This window comes from Spinacia oleracea, chromosome 5 (genome assembly GCF_020520425.1).
Source record: "Spinacia oleracea cultivar Varoflay chromosome 5, BTI_SOV_V1, whole genome shotgun sequence".
Taxonomy (NCBI): Eukaryota; Viridiplantae; Streptophyta; class Magnoliopsida; order Caryophyllales; family Amaranthaceae; genus Spinacia; species Spinacia oleracea.
In genome coordinates, this window is record NC_079491.1 from 80,864,020 (window position 1) to 80,876,433 (window position 12,414).

The following is a 12,414-nucleotide window of genomic DNA, read 5'->3' on the forward strand; positions in this document are numbered from 1 at the left end:
TTTAATCTACGTTTTAGTTCCAATTCATCTGTAGATTTCAATTCCAATTCATCTGTAGATTTCTCAGTTATCAAATTCCCCAATTTATGCTTAATAAATTATAAACCGAATTTCTATTGTGCTAAAGAACAGAAATATAAAGAATTGGGTTTTTATTTTTAACTTTCTTATAATTATTTCTGCTAAAGAATTATGCTGAGTTTCAATTTATTTAATTTTTGGTTTCTTGAAAATTAGCTAATGATAATTTACTTTACATTATATTATGCATTAAAGTACTCGTTGAACTTAATTGGCAGTGTAATGCTCCTAACAGGTTTCCCCAGTTGAATTGATTCTTTCTTAGGAAGCAAAAATTTCAATTGTTAAGGAATACAAATTGTGATTGTAATTATGATAGGTTGTCTAATACTAGTAGAAAAACATCAAATGTGATTGTGTAGGTTGTAATTATGTTTAATTTGAAATGTTTGTTTCCTGTTGTTGATTTGGGCAGGTTAATGGAAAGGACCGGTTGATTGTCACCCCTACTGTTAATGAGAGGTTGAAGGTATTGCCGAGACCTGGAAGCGGAGCTTGGAGGAGCGTGGTGATATTGAGAATGTTAAGACCCTTGATGTGCATTTCTGCATCACTTGGTTACCTTTGGTATTGTAAAGAAGGATGATGTTGGTATGTATCGAAAGCTTGTGGCCGGGTCTTCTTGGAGGAAGTAGAAGACTAAGCTTGCTGTTTCTTTTGGCTTAGGTGATAACATGCCCGGTAAGAAATATATCTTTAACCTCTTCTTTTACTACGAGAATTCGTTTGTTCGGCCATGATTTATATTATGAGTTTATGTGAAATGTCTTATTTTTGAAGAGGAATTTATGTCATAGTACTCACAGAATCCTAATGAAATAATGAACATGGTTTTTATTTCTATTAGTATGTAAAGATCTCTTTTTTTTAGATAATATTGTTTCGGGTAAGGGTGTTGGGAGTTAAGTTAAATGGTTTGCATGTATGAGCTACATTGTTGAAGGATCCAAGAATGTGTTGGATGCAGTTGATTAACTTAATTGACGCTGTTAATTTCTAGGTTTGAATTTTCCGTGAGTTTCCCTCCCTTTCTAGTTTCTACTCTATAAAGATATTTTAAAATCGGCTAATTGTTAGAATAATGCATTTCGGTTAATGAGGAATTTTTCATTAGGTTTATAGTAGATTTGATTTAGGGTTTAATCATAAGTATGATAACTTGCAATTACTACAGTTATGAATTATATAAGGTAGGTAGTGAAATCATTCATAGTTATACGCAATACTTGATGTTTAAACCCTTCTATATCGCTCGCCTTTTATGCCTCTTGTATGTTGTGAGTGCCCTGGTTGAGAAAAGGATAAGTTGAGTTGTTTTGCAAGGATTGACTGTAGATTTCGTATAACAGAACTTATGTGGTGATTTTTTTTATTTTCCATAAGTCACTAACGTACCCTTGACTGGTTAATTAATCTCTTTCTGAATTTCAATAATTCATCCTCTTCTCTTTCAAGATGACAGCTTCTTCTTTCTTCTGTTTTCCCCCTAACCCTTCTATGTTTCTTATTAAAATGACATGTTCATTGCTTAACATGTTATGCCCCCCCAACCCTGCTATATTTCTTATTAAAATGAAGCATCTTCTGTTAACTTTAGCATTTTGAAAATGAGATTATATCAGTGCTTGGTAAAATATTACAACAACCTTTAGAATGAAATTGAGATGTCTTTACCCAACTTGCAATCCTATGTAAGCTGAAATGAAAATCACTTTTTCTTGGAATACCGGATATCATATCCAATGAAAGGAGCTAAGTGTGAGGTTTCTCATAAGCTTGGTCATGAATTGAAATTAGCTGCTAATTAAATCTACTAACCAGGTGGTCATCAGGCTGCTGGCTGCTCTGAATAGCAACCTTAATCAGTAATCAGTGAGGAGATTCTGAATTGCAACCTTAATAAGTAATCAGTGTGGTGTTTTTGTTAAGGATATGCAATCCTACATCAGGCAACAGATCAGCAACAACAGCATATCAGAAGCAGCATATCAGAGAAGCAGTTGTGAAACTGATCTGCTGCTGCTTCTGATCTGCTGTTGCAGATCTGTTGTGAGCAGATCAAAACCAGCAACATATCATATCAACAGTACTGAATCTGATATGTTCCTACTTATGATATGCTGTTGCTGCTACTTTCGATATGCTGTTCAAGCCCAATATTGTTGCTCACTCTATTAAATCTCTTTCTCGATTTTCATAATCTACATGCTCCAATTTGCTTTGCATTTGAATTTTTGTTAATAAAATAGATTGACTACTGGTTTTCTTGTTTTGTGAAGAATCTTTTCAATGTTGAAAATGATCCAGTCAAGAAAAAATATTTCTAAAAGTTGGGCATAAGATTCAGGGATTTCAAGGCTAAGTTAGTGAGTGGTTGGATTACTAAAACGAGATAGAGAGTTTGAAATCAGTGAAGGTAAATGATTTCAATTGTTATATATTTTCATTAGTTGTTATTAGCTCAAAAACTTACATTTGTCTTGCATGCATTTTATTTGTGATACCAAGTGTGCACAACAAACGGGCAATACGGAGTGCGGCTACTACGTGATGAAGTTCATGTACGATATAGTCACAAGATCTCGAAAAGGTACACATTATACTATAGCTGTATATGACTTGACTAAAAATACATGAGAACGAGTCTTAGAAACATTAAACTAAGTCTAATAAACATGTAGGGGTTTAAAATATGGAAGAATTTAACTCACACTCTTTTGGGTCTATTTTGTTCTTCGATCAACTTCCTTGAGTCTTCAACTACATACTCTGCGCCTGACTGGGGATTTCGGGCATATTGAGGCAGTTTGAGGTATGGTACATTGCCCCGTGAAGCCGTTTGGACAGAGAACCTGACTCCATGGCTAAAGTTGCTTCCTTGTCGAGATAAGGCTGGCCTTGCTGAACTAATGGATAGACCATCTATGTATCGTGGATTTTACCATTCTCAGAGGCTGCACTTGGTTTCTAGTGGCTTTGATTCGAATAGCGTTGATTTAGAAATTGAACTTGAACAAACCCTTACTGTTGTTCTGCAGCCTTCTACTCAAAGATGGGCAACGAGTTATAGCACTGGCTCTGCAATGCAACCAAGTTGGTCCTTAAGCACAATATTTGGAAGGGAAATCAACAAAAAAAAATGTATTCTTGCCAAATCTAGCAATGTGTACCTTCAACTTGACAGAGGCCTAGTCTCTGAAATGAAAAAGAAAGGATTTCTCCCTGATTTTGCAACTTCTGATATTTCCATCACTAATCCAGCGTTTGAATTGTCACCTTCCCCTGAGAAAATGATTAGAGAAGTTGATAACTTAAATAATGTGGAGTCATCTATTCTATATGTGTTTGTTATCGAGAAATATGTTGATGCTAAACCATTTGATTTAGTACTAACTTGGAAACTTCCCGTAGTATGGTCTTGTTCTCAAGCACCATTACTTACTAATAGATTCTTGATGGGAAGTGGTAATGAAAGGGGTGCTATAGTTATCTCACTGAAATCTATTAATCATCATCAGAGTTTGGTGGGTACTGGTGCTTATGGGGAAAAGTGCAACTTGCATATCAATGTTTTTCAAGTTATCCCTTGGTATGTTAAGGTTTATTATCATACATTACGTATATACATTAATGGTCAAGTTCAACCTGCTGCAAATGTCACCAGGAAGATGCGAGTATCTCCTTCCTACTTATGATATGCTGCTGCTGCTACTTTCGATATGATGTTCAAGCCCAATATTGTTGCTCACTCTATTAAATCTCTTTCTCGTTTTTAAATTTAAATCCATTAGGACTTGTGATCAAACACTCAAGACTCAAGTGATATTACTCCCATTGTTCCTTCTCAATATACTAATGAGATTCCACGACATGCCTGTAAACATGCGGGTTGTGAACTAGGCACGAATAGTCCTTAATTCAATTCACATAGACTTCCCAAACATACCCTACATACGGGGTAGAAAAAGTAGTGCAACGAGGCACGAATACTTGGCTCAAAGTATGCTAGACATTACGTACAATAGCATAAGAATAATACCTTGCTTGTGAAACAACCCATACATGCATATAATACATGAACAACATGCTTGATATTAAATTCAACGATCATAGATAATCACAACATGCTTGTTCAATAAAAACCATAATTCCATAATAATCCAAACATGTTCGTTCACAATATCAAACATGAATCCATAATAATTTAAACATGTTCGTTCACAACATCAAACATGAATCCATAATAATCCAAACATGTTCGTTCATAACATCAAACATGAATCCATAATAATCCAAATCGCATGAATCACAATCTCTATTATATAAGCCAAGAGGGGAGGAACATTTCAGTAACATCACTTTTGGTGTCCCCAAGAAAAAAGACTAAAATATCACCACTCCTAATTTAAATCCTAGCCTCCATTCCAAACCTTAAATATTTTATCTCTCTTTCACCGCACCCTCGCTCTTTCTCTCTCTACTCCATCTCCCTATCTCTTTTTTTTCCGATTTCTTCTACTCCTCTAAAACCTTTTCCCCGCTTCATTCTCTCCTCCGTCTTTCGCCGCCGCCTCCATCGGAAACCACGACGGAGGAGATTGTTGTTAGGTTATGACAAATATAAACAATATATTTCATGCGGAAAAAACATAAACCTAGGAATCCAAATTAATTTCCACATAGTCAATTAGCATAATTAGGATACATACAATATGATGCGTGCCTTCCCTAGCTGCTCCCGAACCGAATAAAAACAAGTTAAGGACTCCAAATGCTGCCCCTCCGTAGATAGTCCACAACACGTTCGGATCCGCCTCATATTCAATTAACTAGAATATTATCTAAGGTTTTATGTGCACTCGGAAAGCTTATTATTAATTTTAGGCAAATTATTAAATTCTCTCTTGAACTTAATGTATGTGAATACTTATTGAATTGCACTATAAATTGTGATCATGAACCACATATTTATAGGGTGGAAATAACGGAGTTAGAATTCTACTAGGATTCAAATAACTAAATCCATTTGGATTCTAGTTAATCATTAGAATTTTACGTTTAATCAAATACCTAAGTATTTCAGATTTAACTAAAATATCCAATTTGAGTAGAATTAGGAAAACACGATTACTTGACAATGAATTAATCCTAACCGGCCAAGGTGATGCATGCGTGGCCCTTGAGCCCACGCTGCTACGCAGCCTGCAGCCACCCCTTTGCGCAGCCCGCAACACGAAGGCCCAAGGGCGCCACTGCTTCCTCGCTGGACCAAGGGCGCTGGCAGCATGCACGCGACCCACTTGGGCGCTGCTGCTGCTCGGCCTGCTCCGCGCGTGCGGGCTTGCTGGGCGCTGGGCCAGCTAACTTCATGCTGGGCCTTGCGTCTTGCAAGCTCGTTCGTCGATCGTTTCGTACGTCGCGCTTCCGATTCGTTTTCCCATTCCGGAATTCATTTTCGATTCGAACAAATATTTAATATTTCCGATTCCGGAATTTATTTCCGTATCGAACAAATATTTAATATTTCCGTTTCCGGAATTTATTTGCGATTCCGACAATATTTCCGATTTCGGTAATATTTTCGTTTCAGGCAATATTTCCGATTCCGGCAATATTTCTATTTCCGATAATATTTTCCGATACGTACCATGTTTCTGTTTCCGGCAACATCTACGACTTGGATAATATTTATATTTCCGTCATGATCCATATTTCCGTTTCCGGCAATATCATCATTCCCGGAGCATTCTATATTTTGCCTTTTGACGATTTCAGCTCCCACTGGAACTGAGATCCGTCGTTTCCGAGTGTTCATAAATAGAGTATTTAATTTACTTAAATACTTGATCCGTTCACGTACTATTTGTGTGACCCTACTGGTTCATTCAAGAGTAAGCTGTGGATTAATATTATTAATTCCACTCGAACTAAAGCGACCTCTAGCTAGGCATACAACTCACTTGATCTCATTGAATTATTAACTTGCATAATTAATTAATACTGAACCACATTTATTAGACTTAGCATTGAATGCATACTTGGACCAAGGGCATCATTTCCTCCAGTCTCCCACTTGTCCTTATGGATAAGTGTGCATTGCCTAATTCCTTTGTCGCTTGATGCTTGCTCATGAACATAAGGTAAGAGTAGTCATCCTTATTGTGTCCAGAGGTATTTCTCGATTTCAGAGTTTAACTGATCAAATAAAAAAAATCATAGCCTATGATTCATCTGAGCACGGCCATGCATTTTTCAGTTTCTAGCTCTCCGAGTGGCCTTGTACAACTTTCAGCATCTCATCCCGATTTATGGGAGGACAATCCCAATCTTGTGATCTTGAGGTTAGACTTCGTTTGATAGGTGATTACCTAAGCGTTGCCGTTATAGTCTCCTTTTACGGTGCGACGCTTGACAACGTCAAAGTAACCAGTTCTCAAACAAGTAATCTCAAGTCATTCGGGTATTGAGGATTAGTGTCTAATAATGAAATGAAATTTAATTATGACAAATTTGCATCTCTTACAGTAAATTTTCATAGGTCTGTCCGATACTAGTCTTCTCAAGTAAGTATCTAATGCAAATGATTGCGACATTGCCATGTCCACATAGTTCAAGAAATAGAACTACTCGTCATCTTGCATTCTAGTCGTCTAGCGTTTTCCATGCGTCCACCTTTATAGAAAACTTCCGACCAGGGATCATTTTCAACTTTTGACATTCAAGTTCACTTGATAGACATTTCTTAGTCACAGGACTGGTCCTGACAGTCTATCTTGAATATATCGTCAAATTGAAAGGACTCATAATTCAATAAACCACAAATTAAATGGAAAAATGAATTCTATTCATTTATATGAATGGTTAACCAAAACGTTTTACAAAGTATTAAACCCTAAAACTTTAAAACATTTGTTAAGGACATCAAAACCATTCTCCAACATGCCTTATTCCCATAGCTGCAGTGTGCGAGTTGTTCTTCGCTTGCGGCAGAGGTTTAGTTAATGGATCTGAGATATTGTCTTCAGTTCCAATCTTTCTTATCTCGATTTCTTTTCTTTCAACGAACTCTCTTAGAAGGTGAAACCTACGAAGTACATGCTTGAATCTCTGGTGGTGTTTAGGCTCCTTTGCCTGTGAAATAGCTCCGTTATTGTCACAATATAGAGCTATTGGTCCTTTACTGGAGGGGACTACACCAAGTTCACCTATGAACTTCCTTAGCCAAATAGCTTCCTTTGCTGCTTCATGTGCAGCAATGTACTACGCTTCAGTTGTAGAATCCGCAATGGTGCTCTGTTTAGCACTTTTCCAGCTTACTGCACCTCCGTTGAGGCAGAAGACAAACCCAGACTGTGATCTGAAATCATCCTTGTCGGTTTGGAAACTTGCATCTGTATAGCCTTTAATAATTAATTCATCATCTCCGCCATAAACCATGAAATCATCTTTGTGCCTTTTCAGGTGCTTCAGAATATTCTTGGCAGCAGTCCAATGTGCCTCTCCTGGGTCTGACTGGTATCTGCTCGTAGCACTGAGTGCATACGCAACATCCGGGCGTGTACATATCATAAAATACATTATTGAACCAATCAATGATGCATATGGAATCCCACTCATTTGTCTACGCTCATCCAGTGTTTTTGGGCACTGGGTCTTGCTTAGAGTCTTTCCATGAGACATGGGTAGGTATCCTCGCTTGGAGTCTGCCATATTGAACCTTTCAAGCACCTTATTAATATAAGTGCTTTGACTAAGTCCAATCATCCTTTTAGATCTATCTCTGTAGATCTTGATGCCCAGTATGTACTGTGCTCTCCTAGATCCTTCATCGAAAAACATTTCCCAAGCCAAATCTTAAGAGAGTTCAACATAGGAATGTCATTTCCGATAAGTAATATGTCGTCGAAATATAATACTAGAAAAGCAGTTTTGCTCCCACTGACCTTCTTGTATACACAAGATTCGTCTGCGTTCTTGACGAAGCTAATGTCACTGACTGCTTCATCAAAACGTATATTCCAGCTCCTTGATGCTTGCTTTAATCCATAAATGGATTTCTTAAGCTTGCATACCATTTTAGAATTCTTTGGATCCTCAAAACCCTCAGGTTGTGTCATAAACACAGTTTTTGTTAAAACGCCGTTTAAGAAAGCGGTTTTGACATCCATCTGCCATATTTCGTAATCGTAATATGCAGCGATTGCTAACATTATCCGAATAGACTTTAGCATTGCAACTGGTGAAAAGGTTTCATCGTAATCCACACCGTGGACTTGTAACCTTTTGCAACCAAACTAGCTTTGTAAACTTCTAGTTTCCCATCCTTGTCCTTTTTCAGTTTGAAAACCCGTTTGCTTCCTATGGCTTGGTAGCCATCTGGCAAATCGACCAAATCCCAAACTTGGTTTTCAGACATGGAGTCTAATTCATATTGCATGGCTTCTCGCCATTGCTTGGAGCTAGGGCTCGTCATAGCTTGTTTGTAAGTCGCAGGTTCATCTCTTTCCAGCAATAGAACTTCATGGCTCTCATTCGTCAAAATAACTAAGTATCTTTCCGGTTGAGGCCTATATCTCTGCGATCTACGCGGGGTTACATTTCTAGTTGGTTCTTGATTCTCACAAGATACTTCTAAAGATCTCTGAGTTTCAACCTGAATGTCATCTTGAGAATTTTCTAGAGTTTGTTGTTCGAATCGAATTTCTTCGAGGTCTACTTTTCTACCACTTGTCATTTTGGAAATGTGATCTCTTTCCAAAGATACCATCTTGAGCAACAAACACCTTGTTCTCAGATGTATTGTAGAAGTAATACCCCTTTGTTTCCTTTAGGTAGCCCACAAGGATACATTTGTCAGATTTTGGTTGAAGTTTGTCTGAAATTAATCGTTTGACGTATAATTCACAACCCCAAATCTTAAGAAAAGACACATTTGGAGGCTTTCCAAACCATAACTCATATGGAGTCTTTTCGACAGCTTTAGACGGAGCTCTATTTAGTGTGAGTGCAGCTGTGTTTAGTGCATGTCCCCAAAGATTAAATTGCATGACTTGTTTAAATTGCATGTTTTCTTTTAAAGTTATTATTCATGATAAATGTTTAGACCTTGCATGGTTCAATGTATGTTTTAATTATTGTTTATTACTAAATGTTTTTCACTGCAATAAATCCTTTTAGAAGGTAACCTTAAATTTCCTCGATTGGCAGTGAATCCAAGAACGATTCACGGAAATGAGAGAAAATTAGCAATTTAAAATGTACGTTTCTTATAGAGACTTTTATGGTTGTTTTCAACTAACAAAGTCGAATTGCAACCCTATTGGTGCTTGTGAATTCAAAATACAATGTAGTTTCAAAATCATAAAGCATTGAGTTGAACACTCAATTTTACCAAAGGTTAACAACCGAATACCTTTTATTCTCGAATGAGTCTAGCTCCTAGACATTCGAATTGAACGATATTCAAAGAACTTTAGAAGATTCTGGTGAGATCTTCTAGTTGAAGAAAATGTTCAACACAAATAAAATAGTAAGAACTATGTTCAAATGACATTGGACATGTCTAAACAAAGTATAAAAGTCGATACTTGAGAAGTCAATCTTAAGACTATAAGAAAGGGTTCAAGAAATAGGAAAACAAGGAAAAAGTGAAAAGAATTTACAATTCTGTTTCTACCTATAAATTTATGTTTAAAGATAAGTAACCTAGAAATCAAATTTCCTTGGTATCATATACCGCTTGAGGTTTTTACTTCGGTAATAACTCAAATAATGGAAGCTAGTCTACACTAATGACCTACAAACGGGAAATGAAGCATGGCATTGCTACATTAGTTGTAGGGTCATCTAGTTTATTTTAAGTCCTTTCAAGGTTGGAACTTAATGGCTATTTGGTTCCATAATCGACATACCTAAATTTATGTTTCAAACACAGAATGAATCACATTAAAAGTATACAAAAACCTTGTTTGTTTGTTTATTTGGATGAAATGGTCATTTGCGGGTTGAGTCATGTATGCTTGATTAGAACAAACAACTCTTTAACAAATAAGAACTTTACTAGGTTCAAATCAATCTCTTGATTTTTAGTTCCACAAATCTTTGGCATTGTTACTTAGACCATATCAACAAGTTAACATTCTAAATCTCCATATTGATGGACTTTTTAAATTTAAATGATTTCTAGATCATTCAAGACAAGTTAGTCTTATTTTTTGAAAGTAACAAAAGAATGAACTATTGTTAGAACTCCTAGACAATGGAATTCAAAGCTAAAGAAAGATTTTATGACTTTTTTATTTCACCTGGATTTGAGTGAATATGGATTTATTTACTCAATGTGATATAAGTTTGAATCTGTTTGGCTAGTTCAAAGATTCAGAAGTATAAAATACGCTTGGCAAGAAATCATAAATCATGTTGATGATTACTTAGACCAAGAATGATCATCAATGATTGTGTGTCGTAATTTCACGATCGAGCTCCATAAGATATGATATGTCTATATTGGAATGATCGAAGTCAATTGGTAATTGATTCAATCAATGATTTTAGATTTTTCCTATAATTTCTAAACAAAATGCTCAACTACCACCAAACTAAACCAAATTCGTCAAATTTGTTGAAAAGTATTTTCGGAATACCTTTTCAATAATATATATCTAAGAGTTCCTAAACTCATTGGGATCTTAGTGTTTTTTTTAAAACAAACTAATCCCCAAGTGTATAGATATAAGTTTCATTGTGATTTATTCAAATGAGACAAAAAAGTATTATTTCTACCACGGATTTTGAGAACATACTGTTTGTTTGCTCGAAATAGTGTCTTTTGGAGATTCGTTTCCAAAATGACAAGTGGGATAAAATAGACCTAGAAAGTCTTCGAGGCGAACAACAAACATAAACGAACATTCCGGAGGCTTTTGGAAGTTCTTAAGAAAATCCGAACACTTATTCTTTAAGGATTTTAGAAATGTCTTTAAAGAATGTATCTCTTAGAAGACTTTACGAGTGCTTCAAGGAGATACGAATATTCAAAGGACTTTCAAAGTGGCTATTGATATTTTTATGTTTGATGTTTTATACCAAAATAGCCATAGGGTTCAGGTCACTAAAGCTATGAGATTCTTCTATCAGATAGTGAAGAAACCTATGACTTGCAGTGAAACTATTAATATGAATATTAATGAGTTTGTGACTTGTAAGAAATCTATGACGAAACTCAGATTCCCTAAAATGGTTAGAGGCCATATATAGACTCAATGTTTTGATGAAAAAATTAAAATTTTGTTGATTTGCAAGAATAATTTACACCTATTGGTTTCAAATTAGTTTTAAGGATGAAAACCATAAAAACATAGAATGGTGTTGTCACACAAAGCTAGATTAGTTGCTAAAAGGTTACAAGAAATTTCACTGCATGGATTGTGTTGAAACCTCATGCATAATCGCAATGCTCAAGTCTATAAATCAAGTAATGATTGCATATTGGTTTATATGGAAATTGGGTGACAAAATGTATTCCTCAATCAAATGATGGAAGAAACTATGTACATGAAATGTCATAGGATTTGTGGATCCAAATAATTCTTGAAATGCTAGCTTATGAAATCCAAGTATGGATGATGAGCGACATTTATGTCGCTCTTAGCCTAGGATTTTATGTTAGTTTTTATGCTTTTTATAGTTTTTGTAGCTTTTTGTGTGAGATTTATAAGTTTTGTTCCATCTTGTGCTTTATAGGTGATCTTGATGAAAAATGATGGAAAACAAGTGAATTTGAGCTAAAACAGGGCTTGTGCAGTCGAGTGGCGCTTAGTGCGCCCGAACAGGTAGTGCAAATGGAGTTCAAGGAGATTCCAGTTTTGTGCGGTCGAATGCCCTCTTTCATTCGGTCGCACAAAACGGATTTTTGAGGCAGAATGTCCCAAGATTGTAAAACGATCGCACAACCCTAGTAATTCGACAGCACAGGTTTTGTTCGACCGCACAACTTATGTTGTTCGACCACACAAAAGTTGTGCGCCCAAACGGCTTTCCTTGTTCGACAAAATGGAGCTGCGAAGGAGACTTGAGCCAAAAGATTCCCATTCGACCGAACGGGGTTTTATGTTCGGTCGCACAAGACGAAGAAAACTTTCTTCGCTGACCTCGCTCGCACAAGAATGCAAAAGATCGAACAAACTCAATTACGTTCTGTCGCACAGTGGGTACGTGCGACCGAATCGCTGCGCGGGCCGCTCTTTTTCGAACTTTGGCTTCTATTTGAGGAAACTTATAAATAGATTTTTCGAATTATTTTAGAGAGAAGAATTTGAATTGATAATTTTAGAT

At 36.3% G+C, this 12,414-nt stretch overlaps 1 protein-coding gene across 1 annotated transcript; it reads left to right on the forward strand.

Annotated features, from left to right (window-relative positions):
• The first annotated feature begins 240 nt into the window (after positions 1 to 240).
• LOC110800695 (uncharacterized) lies at positions 241 to 11,816 on the forward strand. The gene is made up of 6 exons (XM_056829793.1): positions 241 to 300; positions 497 to 550; positions 660 to 712; positions 2,031 to 2,167; positions 2,590 to 2,671; positions 2,888 to 11,816. The coding sequence occupies exons 1-6, from the start codon at positions 241 to 243 to the stop codon at positions 3,774 to 3,776; spliced, it is 1,275 nt and encodes a 424-aa protein (XP_056685771.1). The 3' UTR covers positions 3,777 to 11,816.
• The last annotated feature ends 598 nt before the right edge of the window (positions 11,817 to 12,414 follow it).

Bases quoted from the DNA above. Each gene is read 5' to 3' on its own strand.
- LOC110800695 (XM_056829793.1), top strand. From the start codon at position 241: ATGATAATTTACTTTACATTATATTATGCATTAAAGTACTCGTTGAAC. The intron at 301-496 runs GTAATGCTCCTA...TGATTTGGGCAG, and splicing joins CGTTGAACTTAATTGGCAGT to GTTAATGGAAAGGACCGGTT. The intron at 713-2,030 runs GTAGAAGACTAA...ATCCTACATCAG, and splicing joins GCCGGGTCTTCTTGGAGGAA to GCAACAGATCAGCAACAACA.